The sequence below is a fragment of the Clarias gariepinus genome, chromosome 22, assembly GCF_024256425.1.
Source record: "Clarias gariepinus isolate MV-2021 ecotype Netherlands chromosome 22, CGAR_prim_01v2, whole genome shotgun sequence".
Lineage (NCBI taxonomy): Eukaryota > Metazoa > Chordata > Actinopteri > Siluriformes > Clariidae > Clarias > Clarias gariepinus.
Window position 1 is genome coordinate 2,251,997 of NC_071121.1, and position 18,386 is coordinate 2,270,382.

At 35.7% G+C, this 18,386-nt stretch overlaps 1 protein-coding gene across 1 annotated transcript in view; it reads right to left on the minus strand.

Moving 5' to 3' along the window:
• Positions 1–17,830, minus strand: part of col9a3 (collagen, type IX, alpha 3) — a 29,975-nt gene extending 12,145 nt beyond the window's left edge. The window contains exons 1-19 of the mRNA XM_053482152.1: positions 17,613–17,830; positions 16,378–16,446; positions 12,897–12,932; positions 12,071–12,142; positions 11,063–11,116; positions 5,694–5,729; positions 5,512–5,535; positions 5,358–5,411; positions 4,389–4,442; positions 4,115–4,156; positions 3,352–3,408; positions 3,179–3,232; positions 2,967–3,020; positions 2,519–2,572; positions 2,331–2,384; positions 2,130–2,183; positions 403–456; positions 241–294; positions 89–142 (exon numbers count right to left, since the gene is read on the minus strand). Coding sequence (XP_053338127.1) covers positions 89–142; positions 241–294; positions 403–456; positions 2,130–2,183; positions 2,331–2,384; positions 2,519–2,572; positions 2,967–3,020; positions 3,179–3,232; positions 3,352–3,408; positions 4,115–4,156; positions 4,389–4,442; positions 5,358–5,411; positions 5,512–5,535; positions 5,694–5,729; positions 11,063–11,116; positions 12,071–12,142; positions 12,897–12,932; positions 16,378–16,446; positions 17,613–17,678 — 996 coding nt within the window. The 5' untranslated portion in view covers positions 17,679–17,830. The remainder of the gene's footprint in view (positions 1–88; positions 143–240; positions 295–402; positions 457–2,129; positions 2,184–2,330; positions 2,385–2,518; positions 2,573–2,966; positions 3,021–3,178; positions 3,233–3,351; positions 3,409–4,114; positions 4,157–4,388; positions 4,443–5,357; positions 5,412–5,511; positions 5,536–5,693; positions 5,730–11,062; positions 11,117–12,070; positions 12,143–12,896; positions 12,933–16,377; positions 16,447–17,612) is intronic.
• Positions 17,831–18,386: the final 556 nt, after the last annotated feature.

The window sequence follows — 18,386 nt, forward strand, 5'->3', positions numbered from 1 at the left end:
TAGATGTAAAATGATCAGTAATTTATATTTGATCTTGTTTTAGTCTTAATGCAAACATCTGACGTGGCTCAGTACGCTGAACACTTACAGGTAAACCGTTAGGCCCTTTCTCTCCAGAAACTCCAGGCCGGCCGGCGTCTCCCTGATGAAAAGTTAGCAAAAGTTGTTTATGGTATGATACCTAAATTTAACAGCAAAAATGCCTTCTTTACTTTGTGGAATTTCAAAAACGAGGCTTACTTTTTCACCATCTAATCCCTGAGTGCCATCTTTGCCATCTCTGCCTTGCATGCCCTAAAAAAGAGAGAGAAAGAGACATGTGTGTGTGTGTGTGTGTGTGTGTGTTAAATCACACTCAATTATAATCAATCTGTTATAATATATAAAAAGGTAATCACTTACAGGTTCTCCTTTAGGGCCTGGAGGTCCAGGCAGCCCTTTAGGACCTATTTTTCCCTGTAAAGAGGAGATTACAGTCTGTTGTAATGATATAAAGACCAGTATAGTAGGCGTCATTATGGTCATTATATCAGGGTTATTCATACAAAAAGAAATAAAAATGTAAATTAAGAATGGTGATGCGACTCTTTAAGTTGACACATTTCCTTTTTAAATCGTCGAGCATCATGTAGAGGTTCATATAGTCTTCACATTTCTGCTAAATCTAAACAAACGTGCTAACCATAGCACAAGCAATCAAGTAAGCACTTTAATCAGATGTATACAGATATATTTATTACATACAATTGTAGGTTTAGACTCAGAAAGAAACAGCAGTAGCCAAAGTGGATAATTTACTATATGTGCTTCGTTAGTGGATCAGCAACTTAACCTGACTGTAGAGATACCAACACTCTGCTACTAAGCATTTGTGTTATAGGCAATGTCTTAAGAAATGTTTAATAGAAATAAAGTCGCACTATTGAATTTAAACTGTGATATTTAACTATTAAATGGTTCGTTTTGTATTTAAATGTATTTATCTGTGCTGAGACGATGTTTCGGTATTTTGTGATTAATTAATTGCACAGGTCTTTTTTGCAATTTCAATGTTTTTATGTGATTAATTATGCTGCACTTAATGAGAGGGTAAATAAAACAGGATAAGGTGAAGCTATTGGTTATAGAGGGTTTTTTTTTACCCCACATTTTTGCACTTCATTCTTTAAATGGGAACTAGTCTAGGTTCAGGGGTAGCTCGGTGGTTAAGGCGTTGGACTACGGTTCGGAAGATCCCAGGTTCAAACCCCACAACCACCAAGTTGCCACTGTTGGGCCCTTGAGCGCGGCCCTTAACCCTCAACTGCTCAGATGTGTAATGAGATAAAAATGTAAGTCGCTCTGGATAAGAGTGTCTGCCAAATGACTAAATGTAATGTAAATGTAATCTAATGTGGAAACTTAAATGGTAAGATAGGACCTGAAAGACGTACATGCCGTGTCAGAAGGCTATTCGCTAAAGTGCTGCTTTGTTAAAGTTTGTTTAATTGTGATTATATCGTAATTCAAATGTCAAATTGTTGCACCATTGCATGGGTCTAAAAGTGTAAAAACACAAGGATTCCCTGCTGCTTTAGCTTTTATCAACAGCAACAAACTTAAAAAAAATAAATTATCAACCAACTATAACAAAAAATGAAGGCTTCTGCAAAATTAGTTACATTATTGATTTAAGTGCACATGGTGGCCCAAAAGTCTGGATCCATTAGAATGTTCCTTATATGAAATTGAATATGTTTCTTTCTGTTTCACTCCATGGCTTTATAACATTATAAAATTAAATAGAGCCAGATTTAACACCAGTCAGGTTTTTTTTCTTTGAGGTCATCTGAAGTTTGTCAGAATAGTTGATAAAGTACTAATAGTACTGCTCTAAAACCATGTAGTGACAAACTACAGCTGTTAATCCATTATAATGATTGGAGTCTACTTCTAAAAATGAACAGCTTTTATACTTAATAATTAGTCATTTCACATGTTGTTGAGTATACATAGGACTTGTAAATAGCACCTATAAATATTTTTTGGTAATGTCATTATATATAACATTAACTGAAAACCCTCAACACTGCATTTCTACATAAATAGGATTTATTTATCGCAGTCAACTGAAACATATGCACACTCACGATTTCTCCTTTAGGTCCTTTAAAGCCCACGGGTCCTTTCTCTCCGGCGTCACCCTGGAATTATCAAATGAGAGACATAGAGCTCTTTTATTGTTGAGACTCGTCCCTTGAGTGCATGTTAAAGGCAATTAATGTGATCTGGAGGGCATTTAAGATCACAACATCCTGGAGGAAAGATATCAAGGTTATGGAGATACTCACTGTTTTTCCCTGAACACCAAGAATACCAGCCTTGCCCCGGAAACCTGGAAAACCCTGCAGACCGGGAGGGAATAACAGCAAGCCGAGTGTGAACGATGATGATGATGATGATGATGATGATTATTATTATTAAAGTATTTGTGGTGCATTAAACGTCATAATGATAATAAAGAGGTAAAATATCTCACTCTGTCTCCTACTGCTCCCACAGGACCTGGGAGTCCTCTCAGACCTCGGGGCCCCTGTCAAAAAAATTACCCACAAACCTTCAGTGATTTCAACTTCATATCCCTCAATTCGGGGTCTGTGATGCACCACAAAGCTGGTAATGATATAATTCGTTTTTTGGATGAAATAAAACTAATTAAAACTATAACCTATACATATTTCCTCAACATGCTTTTCTCTTTGGATAAAATATTAAAGTTCCTAAAATTTATTTACCCCAATTTTTCTCAAGCTCTGTCTTCTTAAAAAAAAAAAAAAGAAAATAATGTTATTCGTGCCCAAACATTTGGAAATGTCTTCAAACAAGGTCTACTTTTTTATGAACTACTGCCATAAAAAACTAAATGTTAGCTCTTAAACTTAAAAAGCTCTAACGCTGAACAAGAATCTAAAAGATGGATCACTCACCTGTAGACCAACAGTCCCTGGGGTACCAGGGGGCCCGGGTGGGCCTCGCTCACCCTGTACCGAAAACGCAGAGATAGTTACACACACTGTCAGTACAGAGGATACAATGAAATAAAATATCATCCAGTATATACTGCAATCACTCCATCATCTAACCAAATATTTAAAAATCCAAAATAATTAATAAAAGTCCCATCACACCCCAGTCTTACCTTCTCACCATTTTTCCCTAGTTCTCCTTTGTCTCCTTTGTGCCCTGTGTGTCCCTAAAGGGTAAAGGTAAAAAATGTTACTTAATAGCTACCATAAAAATATTTTCAGTTAGTTTTAGAAAATTTGTGTTTCAGTAAAATTTAAAGATGTATTCATATAAAGATCAGATTACCTTGAAACCAGGCATTCCAGGAGGCCCTGGGGGTCCCGGTGGACAAATAGCGGGGCACTGAAATATGAAAAATGGTAATGTATAATTATATTTTCTCGGGAAAAAATTCTAACAATAAACTTCTATTGTTAATACTTAAATATAAATATAAATATGGATAAGTTATTTAAATCACTGATATGTTTAAAGTCCATCAGTGTGATAAATTGTTTAAAACTGGCTTTACAAATTTAAAGCAAAAGGAGTAATATTTAAAGCTTTTGAAGTTTGTAAATGATAAACTTGCTTATTATTATAAAACGTTTCTAGGATACTGACTTAGACAAAATGCTTAGTCTAGTCTGTAAACTCATCTACTTACACGATTCATTTTTTTGTCCATAGAAACAGGACGTTATTGATCTAATACATGTTTACTTTAGAATTTAGGGGTACAGCAGGCAAATTTTTAAATTGATAATTACTTTTAAATTACATTTTTTTTTTTAAGAGAAATTGATCATTTTAAATTAAAAGTCACATTTGGAGTATTTGGCCTGTTTACACTCAAGACAATGCAAATCTGTTGTTAAATATTAAGAAAAGCTATAGTTTGAAGATAACAAAAGTCGTCTTTTAAGATGAAAGATTTTTACTATTTATGTTAAAGATGCATATTTTAAAACTACACACTATTGAACTATTGCATATCAATTACAGGAATAAATTCAACACAACTTAGCACGACACATTTAGCATGACGGGTGTAATTTGAAGAACTTACCAGTACTTCTCCATTTCCCTCAGGGAGTGCTCCAGGTAGTCCCTAACCAGACAAGGAAGTACACATTACACTTTTTTTTTTTTATAAACCTGAACAAAACACACGGTTAAAGATCAAAGGTGTTGTCTAACTCGTGCATATTTTTCCTTTACTCGATTTTCTGTTGTCTTTAACAGTCTAATTTAGAAACATCGTCATTTTGTGTATTGGTTATTATTTTGGGTAAACTGTAGATGAAAAATGCATGCGTTTGGGTGTCAGAGGGATTACTTACAGGTGGCCCGTCTGCACCTGCAGGACCTGGAGGTCCTGGAAGACCTTCTGGTCCCTAAAAAGAGGCAGATGATTAAAATCAGCATAAAGAGTAGTAATTTATTAATAATTATTAATAAATGAAGTTCTTTAAGAATGCAAGTAATGCATGTTAATCAATTAAGCGAAGATGATTTAACAGATTAAATAGCTGAATCTAAATTCTGTCACAGTGTCTGGAAGTCCATAAAGTTTTTTCTTCATTTTTACTACAATAAATAATAACCTCAAATTCTATTTATACACCACTTAGCCATAGATTTAACTCATTAACAATGATTATCAGTTACTCCCCAGTAAACCAGTGACAGGATCATGGGGACCCAAGGCTCACCCATGCTTGCGTGGACCAAGAGCCAACCTGTTGGGTCTAATCCCACAGAAAAGCCAAATTACAGAAAAAATGTCAATACTGGCTATGATAGAAAGGCACCAGCATACTGAGAATATTACACTATAATGGAGCTATGAAGCAATAATTAATAAAAGTTCGTACTGTTCAATTTTGCCACTGTGCAAACAGCTGGTCTGAATCTATGTAGTTGACGTGTGTTAGAATTAAACATAGACACAATGCTAAAGCTACATTATCATCCCAGTCATGTCCTTTACACAATTCTCCCGTCAGGTCTAAGGCCAAGTTTCTTAACTGCCAATAGATAACAGAGTGTTTAACAGAATCAGAGACGACATCGGCAAATCCGTCTTAGACACTGAGCACCAACATGTCAGCTGACTGAGGAAATGAAGACATGATATTTTTTAGACACGAATCCATTTGGGACGCTTCTTTAAACATCCAATTCAACAGTTCTAAATGTGACACGCTGTCGTTTGGTATCTAACCCCAAGAGTCTTTTTTTTCCAATTCCTCTTTTTATAACATCGTCTGTCCTGTGTGTTGATGTTTGAAGAAGATTAAAAGACTCACTGAGGGTCCCTGAGGTCCAACCCCACCAGGCAATCCATTGGCTCCAGAAAGCCCCTGCAATCACACACACATAGTTTACACACTCTGGTTATTACAACATCATTCTTAGTACAAACTGATAATCAGTGACTGCTGGGATATGTACGGTACTTACAGGAGCTCCAGGTCTCCCTCTACCCTAAGACACACACACACACACACACACACACACACTTATCAACATCAGACAGTTAAATAATAATAAAATAATAATTAAAAAAATTCTATTTATTTTAATTATAAATAAGCATGTAATAAGACATTAATCACGTTTGTACTGTTTCTAGGTGGACTTACAGGAGGGCCAGATGGTCCGGGAGGTCCTGGATCACCCTACAAAAACACATATAACATTCCTTAATGCAAGATGTGCAATGTATAAAATGAGGTGGTTTGTTGATTCGATTTCAAAAATTGCTAAATAACTATATAAAGTGTCCCAAAAAATGGCCTAATGACATCCAGAATAAATAAAACTTTAGACTAATAGACTGTATAAGAAAAGACCTGGACAAACCCTCTGTCACGTCACCCATAGGTTTTCCAAAGAGCAGTTTTGAAGCTCCGATTGGGCAAATGGATGGAATGAAGAGAGCCTAGCTGATGGTTGTAACACATCTATTTACCATAGTTACGAGCTAGCTTAGATAAAATGCTAAAACGATTAGCATTAATTTATATTCTAAGGTTACTTTGCATTTGATTCGACTCCGTCATCCATACTCTACATGCCATCCCGTGTTAACTCCAACATTCCTTGTGGTTAAACCACACACATTCAGCTAATGGTTTGAAACCTGCATTGCAGCTGCCACTCAAATCGGCCACGCCCCTAATTATGCACCATTTTATGGCTTAACATAATTTTACCTTTATGAGCTGCATAAATATTCACCCCGAAGAGTTGACATAAATGGAAAATCTAGGTATGAAGACCAGAATTTTTTTTGTTGTTGTGTGTACCAGGTTGCCAACTCTAAAGCTTCAGTTCTATCTGGTGGCTCTATGGGGTCTGATTCACTTTTGGAGCCAGCCCCCAGTGTACATTTGAGGAACTGCACATTTTAGCATTCTGTGTCAGACTCATTTTTTTTTTTAGAACTGAAGGTTACCCCTTTGGTTAGAAGACTACAGCTTGGTTAAAGGCACCAATGTATTTAAAATGTAGTAAAATGATTCCTTTTTCATCAATTAGGCAGAGACATAGACAGAGTTTGGAGATTGTAATTTGCTTTTCAGGTTTTTCATTGGAAGTGGCATGACCAAAGAAAATTTAATAATTCTCTATACTGCTTATCCAATACAGCTGTTGTGGCTACTGTGAATATTCACACTTCTGAAATAAGTACGAGGGCTGATCAAGGCAAACCAGTACTTTTAAAAGGTCAGAATTAGAGAACACAGTTTTAAAACTCCCTTTATTTCTCGATATAATCCCCTGCTACACTAATGCACTTATCCCATTGTTTTACTAGTGCTTGGACACCATCAAGGTAGAAAGATTTCTCAATACGCCGGAGTCATAATCAGACTGCCTGCTTCACGTCTGAAATGCCGGCCTCCCAGGAACCCCTTTAATGTCTACCCAAACATGTGAAAATGGTTTGGAGCGAGGTCAGGGCGATAACTCCCAGCCGAGGTCCTGTAATGTGCGAATGGTGTAGCTGGATGAGTATGTGTGCATTTCACACAGACAGATGTGCTTCTTCCATAAGTTGGTGATGGTGATTTTTAAGGATCAGGTGTCTCACTTACTGAATGTTAGCGGAAACGACTGCAGTGAGCTCTGAGACACCTCGGCTCAGATCGTCATTCACGGACATACGGCCTTCTTTAAAAGGTTTTCACCGTTCAAATATTTTATTGCCGCCAGGCGTTTACGGTTAATTGGGTTATCAACTTAATGTCAATGTGATGGACCTTTGTTCAATTCTTCCATACTTCTTCCTCTTTGAACTGAGCAAGTTCACTCCAGACAGCTCCTTACTTGGCAGGGAAGTGCTAGTACTATGCCAATGGATTGAATCTGACCCTTTGTCTGCATGTCCCCTAGATCGGGCCCCTCTAGGTTTAAAGGTGGAATTATGGCATCACTTGGAACTTGTGTTGAAAACAAAATAACCTTATTTAAACTTTAACATATTATGTAATTTCCCATTTTATAAGAATGTTGGATTAAGATTCCTAGTGTCGTTTAAATTAAATGACAAATAATAAAGATTTTTTCTTTATTGAAAAGATTATGTTTGGTTTTCCAAGCAATTTTTTAATTTTAAAAGGAAAAACTAATTAGAAAAATATAAAATAGGATATTTTTCAGAATCTTTAATGCATACTTTCTAATGCTAGCACGAACACACACACACACACACACACGTTAAGCTATGATCTGTGTAGTGTGTATTCTCTGTGTCTACACTGAAGTTTATCTTTAGCTAACAACAAGCTAACATTTGTGTTTTGAATGACCTTTAACATTGAGAATGTTCCTATTAAACTCATGTTACAGATTTTCCTCAATAAATTCACTGTTGATTAACATAAAGCACATATGGCTATAACCTCATTAAGGTAGCTACATGCTGCTGTTTATAATGTGAGCAGCCATGCTAACATGATGTCATCTCCTGATCTTGATTAAATCTTGACTGCGGAAAATTTTCAAATAGATATTCAAATTTTTTGTTTGTTTGTTTGTGTTTAAATTAGTAATGTCAGGACGTCAGGTAGCGTGACCTGACAGCCTTTTAATGAAACCTAACACGTTATTAAAAAAGAAAAGAAAATCAGTATCTACAGTGCGTTTGATGCTTTATAAAAATAAATATAAATATGCAGACATTTGAAAAGCTTGACTAAATAAACCTCACTCACCTATTTATCTTCTGATTCACTGTATTATCCGGAAACAATATATATATGTATATATAAAAATGTAACCCTAAAAATACGCACACCTCTCTCCACTTCTACATCAGCATAACCTTGCTCGATCTCTCTCTTCCTCACAGGTCAATACTGTTTTTTTCATCTTCATTAAAGCCGTCTTAAGCTTTCTTAAGCTCCACATTCCAGGCTGGACTAAAAGTGCAGAGGTCCAGAGGGATTCGTCTAAAAACGTCAGATGACTGCTCATTAAAAATGATCTATAAGTGATGGGGACCAATCTCAGGTCTGACCTCACACACACACACACACACGCACACACACACACTGTGACCTCAGGATCCACTGTGCTAGCTTTACAGAAAGTTAAACGATGCCTCATCTTCGAGAAATTGGACAGGGAGAAATGTTCTTGCAACATAAGAAGCAGCATTACAGTCTACTGTATATTGTACCAACTCAACATTTGGACATTTACATGATAGTTTTATCTGTAAATTTCAATACCTAGGGTTCTAACCCTAACCCATAGAGTGACAGCTTTATTATGTTTACTAATATAATAATTAATTAAGCAGTATCATACACAAGGTCGTGCTGTTGTATTAAATATCAGTACGGTTGTAATGCAATCGTAGGCCTGATGATGCCGCCTGAGTACTAAAGATATCACAGCCATGCTGATATTCAGCACAACAGCACAATTCCTCTGCCAACACATATTCTTTCCTGTCTGGGGGGGATATACTTAATCGTGACTGGCGGAGCTGAAAATGAAGGTGGTGGACAGGGTTGGGAAACTTACAAGATTTACTTTATATTTCCACTTATTCAACTTGAAATATCAGCTAATTTTGGGGGGTTCTGGGTTGAATCTCAATTAGCGTTAAATGGAAAGCCCTTGTACAATCCCTTGTTCCACACAAGTACTGCCCTTGATCAGGAATTAGAGAGGGATTTGGGATTCAGCCTTGTGTTAGACGGTTGTTAGCCTTCTGGCTCAGCTTAGAAGTGAATTTAAGGCTTAGAGGAAATGTAAAAGTATTCATACCCCTCGAACTTTTCCACATTTTGTCATTTTGTGTTGGTCTGTCACATCTTCTTCTTCTTCTTTGTCTTCCGGCTGTTCCCTTTCAGGGGTCGCCACAGCGAATCATCTGCCTCCATCTAACCCTATCCTCTGCATCCTCTTCTCTCACACCAACTAACTTCATGTCCTCTCTCACTGCATCCATAAATCTTCTCTTTGGTCTTCCTCTAGACCTCCTGCCTGGCAGTTCCAACCTCAGCATCCTTCTACTGATATATTCACCATCTCTCCTCTGAACATGTCCAAACCACCTCAATCTGGCCTCTCTGACTTTATCTCCAGAACATCTAACATGGGTTGTCCCTCTGATGAACTCATTCTTGATCCTATCCATCCTCGTCACTCCCAAGGAGAACCTCAACATCTTCAGCTCTGTTACCTCCAACTCTGCCTCCTGTCTTTTCTTCAGTGCCTTTACTGTCTCTAAGCCGTAGAGCATCGCTGGTCTCACCACTGTCCTGTACACCTTTCCTTTCACATGAAATCCCAATTAAATACATCTACATTTGTGGAAGTAACGTAACAAAATGTGGAAATTTTCAAGTGGTATGAATACATTTGCAAGGCACCGTATATGACATAACATTATCAGATGTGTGTTTCTGTGACTGGTTGTGAATGTGGGTTTTGTCAGGCAGGTGCTCTCTCCTCAGTACTGCGGACCGTACAGACCTACTCTCACCGACCCACAGTTAGTGTCATTAACCACTGGACAACACTACTGTTAAATGCTGTTGCTGTCTATTATCAGCACTCGTGGAACACTTCTCGTTCAAAGGATCTAAATTTCTATTTAATCACCAACAGGTGTGTGTTAATGGTTACAGAAATTCACTTGCAATACTTTATTTGTTAGATCATTTGTAAAGTTCTGATTTGCATATTTAATAGCAAGACCCTAAGATTATTTCTGAAGCACTTGGGAGTACTTTCGTGTTATTTTATCAGTTCTTATTATATTAATAGTCGCTAGTATAGTTATAAAAAGGACAGAATTCAGACTGTACCTCGAACTACAAAAGTCACATGTTCATATATCATCACTGAAGAACTTTTGTAACTGCTTACCTACTTTAACTTCCTATTTAAAGTGCAAAAATGTAATCACATACATTTTGGCTAATCACCTATTATTAAATTTGTATCTTTTTTAAAACCAATTCAGGTACTTTAAGGGAAATATTTGCAGAGTAACCAGTCAAAAACTACTGTGACTGATTTCCACTGATGAGCTAAAACTTTGGAACCATCTGTCTAGTAAGTTGTAGGTCTCCCCTGTGCTGCCAAAACCCACTAAGTCGTGGACCCTCCAAGACCTCTGATGACGCCCTGTAGTATCTGGCAACCAAAATGTTAGTAGCACGTCCCAACTGTAAGCTGTGAATTGTATCCACTACAGAACGAATCTCATTCCAGGTTATTTAAAAGATGCTAATTTGGAACTAGATGTGGGGAATTTGAAGAACCGGCGACCCCTCGAGGTCCTGCATCCAACACATTGACGACAAGAACCAACCGATTGACCCTGTAACAAATCCCAGATCTTGACACGCGCTGTTGTTTACATCTTCACAATGTTAGGTCTGAAAAGCTTTTTTTTTATCAGGCTGTAATTGTAGCTGAGTCTTTATGTTATGATGCAAAGTTTGTCTTTAAGCAACACAAAATGCAGTACTGAGTTGGTACTTACCCTTGCTCCCGGAGGTCCGTCCTTCCCCTGAGGCCCATCAGGACCTGGCAAACCCTTTAATAAAACAACAAAGCATCATTTACTCAATCATTTACCTCTGACCACAGAACAGTTTAAAATGTAAGCATCATATTTTGTGAGCAAGTAGGCATAAAACAAAAATTTCACTGAAGTGTTGTACAGGTGTAGAAAAGTAAACATGTCTTCTAATTTCTGACTAATACCTTTATACTGTATCTCTAAGTCATAAGTTTTTGAATCCCTTGTATGTGTTTTTGGTTGACTCGTAGGAAATGTGTTAAAGTTAAGTACTCTAGAATAGAGTAAGAAAATTTTTAAGTAAAGAAATGGGTCTAAGAAATGTTTTTTGAAAAGAAAAAAGTAATTTTGATAATAAGTGTACTTATTATAAGATAAAAAGATTTGGTGTGTGATGAAACAGCTATAGCACAGATGATAAGTACAGTGTTTAAATAAAACTCGTAAATCTAACAATTTGGAATATTATATTAAAACAAACAGTTTTAAATGTAAATGCAAGTAAGATTAATTTGACTCTTTTTCCCTAACTGCTTCTTGGCAGCAAATGTAAATTTTTGTATGTTTCTCATTATATACTGTAGGTACAAGAATTATAAACAAAATATACACAAACAAAATCTAAATAATGTTATGTTTAAATGTATTTGGATGTAATTGGCTCATATTTTACCTTAAAGAATCACAATAAATGTAAAGTAATTTTAACAGCTGGAAGTTAAAACAATTAAATATTTATTTAATTACATTAAAATTATTTGTAGAAGCAAAGTAAATTTGAAGTTTTTTTTTTTACAATACACATTTTTCATAAACATTTCTGTTCAGGCAGGATATCCATCCATCCATCCATCCATGTAATGTATAATGTATGATTAACACACTGACAAAAATGTCATTACATCAGATAATATTGTGCTATAATATTAAGGGCATAAGGAATTTTACAATGTGATCTGATTTTCTTACATCTATTCCAGGAAGTCCAGGCATTCCAGGTTTTCCTGCTTTTCCTGGAAATCCAGCTTTACCTTTAGGTCCCTATAGACAAGAGACAGTGCAGAAGAAATCAGGACATTAGAAATTACCTGTTTCAATTTTAGTGTAAATATTAATTGTTAAACAACTTTATGTTTACTGTACCTTTAAAAAAAACATATCTAAGATTAAATCCCATGTATTAAAAAGCCCCATCCCCCCCCCAAAAAAAAAACAACTCTTTCCAGTTGCGTTGGACTAATGGCACTTAGTTATTAACCTAGTTAACCCAGTGTAAGTATGTATCCAATGATGTAAACATTAAAGCACTTTTTGTAAGTCGCTCTGGATAGGAGCGTCTGCCAAATGCCTAAATGTAAATGTAAATGTAAAAGACTAAATTCCGTTATTACCCTGATATTTATAACCAAATGACTAATCTAAGAATTATATTATTGACATTTTCTAAGCCCAAAATTCTGATTTTATATTATAATCTAACAGAATTATAATATTTATATGATTGTTATATAAAATATAATTTTTTTTTGTATTGTTATGAACTTGAACAGAACATATAGGTTTAGTGTCAATAAGGGTTCATACAAAACCAAATTCCACAACTTTTAAACAGTTGTTGTACATTATAATTGTTATTTTAAAATGTGCTTGTTTTAGTGACTAGAATCGTGTGTTGTGTGCTTGTTGGATCCAAAGCTTGTCAAGGTGTCATGATGTAACTAATTCTGAATGCATTTAAACACACTCGGTATCGGTGTGTGTTTGTAGTTGTATAGTTAGTGTTAGTAACACTCACAATCTTTCCAGGAAGTCCGGCTGGTCCTCGCTTTCCCTACAGAGGAAGAAAAAACTTGAGCGATTAGTTCATCTTCATTTGTATTTTTTTCTTTTTAAGATGCCTCTGAAGATCAGATCCGACATTCTATATGTTGTTTTATACGGTCACAGAAATTCCTTCTTACACAAGGAATGAATGTGATCGCAGGTTTTCCCACAATTCCTCTCAATGGGAGTTTTTTTTAGATAAAAATTTAGATCATTTATTACTTTCACATCTGTGATTGCGAAAGTAACTTCTATACTATAATTTTTTTGTGTACAGTATATCTTGGGAACATTAATAAGTGCAATTTATTAACTTTGTACATGTACTTTGCACAATGACGACAAAGATGAATCTTATTTAATGTAATGTAATGTAATGTAATGTAACGAGACCATGAATATGTATAGAGATTCTGTGATTTAGAAAACCTATAAATCATCGACACCATAGTGAAACTGAGAAGTTTCAAATTCAAATTTTATTTGTCACATACACAGTCATACACAGTACGAAATGTAGTAAAATTCTTACATTTCACTACATTTTCACTACATTTTCACTACATTTCTAGATATTTTAGATGCCTTTTATACAAAGATTCTGACTTAAACAAAATAACATTGTCTAAATATCTCTATTAATATGCATATTTTATATCTAAAATGTTTTACATAAAAAAGCCTATGATGTTCATTAAGATATAAAATTAGGATCCTAAGAGTCATGTTTTATCTGGAAACATCTGGAAATAAAACCCAACAGCATGGAGTATGACATAATATTTCATCACACCATGCCCATTTGTTAAGTAGTGTTGATTATTATTACAATTCCTTCCTTCCTTTTATAATTATTCCTGAACATTGTTTTTTTTTTTTTTTTTTTTAATTAAAGTCTTTCAGATATGTTCAAATGTACTCACTGGTCAAGAATGAAAATTCGCAATGATATGAAGAGAAAAAAATGTAAGGGGAAAATCTATCTGTAGTATTTTATAATGCATAGAAGCATTTCACAACATGAGAAACTGGATATTTATCCCAACACCTAAATAAATACTGCTAAATGCCTTGGTATTTGTTCAGTTGTGCAACAACTAAGTGTTACTGCATCATAAAATATTTGAGCCAATCATGCTGCAGTATGTAAATGCACAACTGACATTTCAGTAGAATGAGTATAGACATGTTTACACCAGTTAACTGGGTGAAGGTGAAGGGGTGGGACATGATGGGGTGGATGTGGTGTTTTCAAATTGCGTAAAAGAAGCTTCTCTAAACCTTTTAGATTTTCCTCTAATTTGTTTTAGTAGATTTTTAGCGACAAACTGCATTGTGTTTGGCATCTATGTTGCAAATAGCAAAATTTTTCATAATATTACTATCTGTGATTAATGATTTGAAAGGCACACAGGCCAATATATAGCTACAACCCTGAGGCAGGAGGTAAAATAAAACAGGGAAGGAAGGATCAGGGTGGAGGAGTGGATGGAGTAGGGTGTAGGGGGCAGAAGGTAACATTAGGAGGCCCTGTTTGATTTTCTAGGCTGTATGAATGAGCTCTCTGTCTGTTCCAGTCTGCCACACTACACTGCTACTCTAATTCCCATTTAGTTCGGAAACAGGCCGTGTTTTCTTAGTAAACTAACTGGAGGTTTCCGCAGCTTCGCACTTCTGTGATTGTTCATTTAAACATTAAATGTTTCATTTGCAAACAAATGGCACATGCTGTAGGCTGGACTGTGGGTTAATAGGAGGTGTGTGCTAATCTGTAGTGGGGAGCAGTATGGCAAAAAATAAATAAATCATAACACTTAAAGAAGTTTCTATGAAATGTGATATACAAAATGATATTTATGCAAAAAAAAGTATTTAAGTAGCACACGCAACTTAAACTCATTAAACATTTTAGTCTAGCAAAAAAAGAAACAACAACTTGCTATCAAAAAGGAGGATTTTTTTGCAGTTTTAATATAAAATCAAATTTAAATTTAAAAAGAAGTGAAAAAAATTCAGATCATACCAGCGGTATCACTATAAAATATACTGTGATGGTTTATCACGATACTGATATTATATCATCATGGAGTTTAGACTTAGTAATTAAATATTTCATGATATTCAGGTATTTATAAAACTATGAACTATAAGTTTTTTAAAAATTGCAAAGCTGATTTTTATTTTTTTATTTTAATATTCTGTAAACAATAAACATCAGCTAATCTGCTTCCAATCAGAGTTTAAATGTAATAAAAAGGTGATGATGATATCTCTGAAAAATGTGTTGTGGCATTGAGAGAGTTTATTCCGATAGTATACGTCACAGCACTCAGTAGGTATGATGAGATCGTAACGATGGGTCTCACTATTATATACAACATTAACAAAACATTTGGAAATGAAAAGTAGGGAAAAATAAAATCTGCATTTTAGGAATTTAAAATGACTAAAAAACACTTCCAGGTTTGTTAATTGTTAATTTAATATTTAGATTAAATCTCCATATTGCACGTCTGTATTTAGCAGTTAAATGTGAAGTGAAGGTAAATAATTAACATAAGTGAAGTCACCTGATGCTTAGGTTACAAACTGATTTTGATTTATTCCAGTAAACCATTACATCTTACATTAGCTCTTTAGAAAAGTAGTCTGTTTTGTTTTTAAAAATATGCAGCATACAGTATTTAAGTATGTGCAAACCTTAATGCTACATCGTATGATATCTCTAATCTCCTAAATAATCTAACCCTTTCACGATTTATCTTTGCAAATATCATTCCAAAAGTAAAGTGTTAAGCGAGAAACATAAGACATGAGGCGCGTCACTCAGTAGCTCCACCCATCAGTGACGCTGGAATGGATAAGTTGTAGCGCTCCGGGTTTGAAGGGTGGAGCTTTGATTTGTAATAAACCGTGGATTGAAACATGAATAATCCAGTCATAACGAAGCTACAGGATTCACTGCTAACAACACAATTTAGTTCAGATTTAGTTTTTACTCGCATGTTGCCTCACTCCTTAGTAATGAGGGGGAGATAATTATATTATATAAAAAGGTTATTGCTTTATTATACTAGGCTAGGCACATCAGATTTGTGTAATCTAAGGTCGCAGATTAAAATAAGAGAACATTTAAAAATATATATGGAATGTATAAATTCGAATGTATAAAAAAACTAATAAATCTGGGCAAAACCAAGTTTTTATCTATCTATCTATGTATATACATACTATATATTATTTATTTATTATTTTTTTCTTTATATAAAATTAGTTTTACTATATGAATTTTAAGCAGTTTTTGAACTTCTTGTCAAAACCTGAAAGTGTCTTTAGAGTGTTTTTTGTCTGTTGTACAAAATTATATAATAACATGTCCATATATATATATATAAATAAATAATTTTTTTCCAGAATCTGTATGCTTCATCAGTATTTACAGTATCACTCACATCAATGCCATCATTCCCTGGCTTTCCTGGAGGTCCTGGAGGTCCAGGTGGCCCACGAGATCTAGGTGACTGAAACACACACACACACGCACACGCACACACAAAAATACTTAAGTTCATAAACTATTTTTATATATATGTATATCTACATGTATTATATAAAGACCCAGTCACATCTATCTCCACTTCCACACACATCATTTTTTAAACTAAATGATATTTTATCCGAATTTTTTTCATGTAACTGCAAATCAAGACTCTGCATGAAATAACAAGCCTGTATTCATTGCGAGCGGCGGGAGGTCAGCGCTCCTCACTCAGGTATTTCAGGAGCTACGTTTGGAACAAAGCTGTCGTTGTGAGCAGGAGGACGCTAACCTCCGAGCTCTGCATTCCTCGGGCAGACTTCACAAAGTTCACAGTAACGTGAAATTACTGGGTCCTTCGTAAACAAAGCCAGTAGGTCAATATTGTACAGGCGTGCACACACACACACACACACACACACACTACTCAAACTCTTTAAACATTTCAGTCTAGTATAAATCAATTAAGCATACGTTAAAACAAAACATTGACATATAACCATCATTAGTAAGAACACACAGCTCTGTGTAGGATAGAGAGAGGTGACCCGTCCCTATAGCTCTCGAAACTTAATTTAAACCATTAGTGAGCGTTAAGTTTGCTCCAACATTTACAATCAAGTTATCAACAATTTAATGAGGATATCCCTGTATGAAACACAACAGCTTAGCTATAACGCATATAATCATCAGGAATAGATTAACTAAAGTGTAATGACCAGAAAGACAGGAAACAAATCAAAGATTACAGAGGATTCATGAAAGGTGAGGGCTAGAACCTTTTATGCTATACATAGTGACTAAGATTCTACATTTTATTAATTTTAAACTTCAATATGCAATAGACTCACTGCTTACTTTAAACATCACGTATATAGAGTTGTATTCAGCTGTGTGAGATACTGAGAACAGTGGGATACTGAGACGCCTCTAGCATCTATAGATCATCTCTTGCTGCACGATTGTATCCATAAATTGCTCTCACACATTATTATTGAATTTATAACAAGGTCAGTGAGAACATGAACCAGAACTGAACCTCTAACTCAACCAACATTTTGTTAAACCAATACAGCTATGACCAGACCTCCATCATTTGCTCTGATCATCACAGACCTGCAGGCATCTGTCAAAAATCTCCATACACACCTGAGCGAGGGATGATACCAAAAGCTGGCAGAGCAAAAGAAACCCCAGAGCTGAGAACATGGCCATGGCGTCTCGTCCGTTCCCTCAGCTGGAAGAAGACGAGTGGATCCACCAGTTCCTATTAACACGCTTTCTCCACACGGACGCAGCGATCCTGAGTGCCTTTTGCTGCTGATTCCAGATAAACCGGAGCCTCCAGCCCAAAGGGGGGAGGGATGGATGGATGGACAGGGCGAAGGAGAGGAGAGAAAGAGGCGGAGGTGGGCAGAAATAAGAGTGGGAGGCATTGAAGGAGGAGGTGAAGTCGTGAGGAGGGGAATAGAGAGAGCGAGAGAAAGAAACTTGAGATTTCTTTAGGGGAAGGGGTGGTGGTGGTGCATGTGGGGAAGAAGAATTCCAAATTGTAACACATGCATAAAAAACAGAATAAACATCATAAACCTTCAGATGTTTTCAACAATTGTGAATCCTTCCTGGTATGTAATGCCATCATAAGAGCCTTTCAGGTTTTAGTAAATCTGAATACGCCTACAGTACATCTGATATACACTGCCAGACCAAACATAAAGTTGTCATTTTACAGAAAAGGTTAAATTATTGGGCTGCATCAAGCAAATTAAACAACTCAGGAGATTTGAAGTTACTGGAACCGTGTTGAGAACCCTTCAACACAGTATCAGAACCTGGAAGGACAGTGCTGAACCGTCAACTTTGTGAAGGAAATGTGGTCGGAAATAAAATCATGAACCGAGATCGCTTAAACGCTTGGTAAAG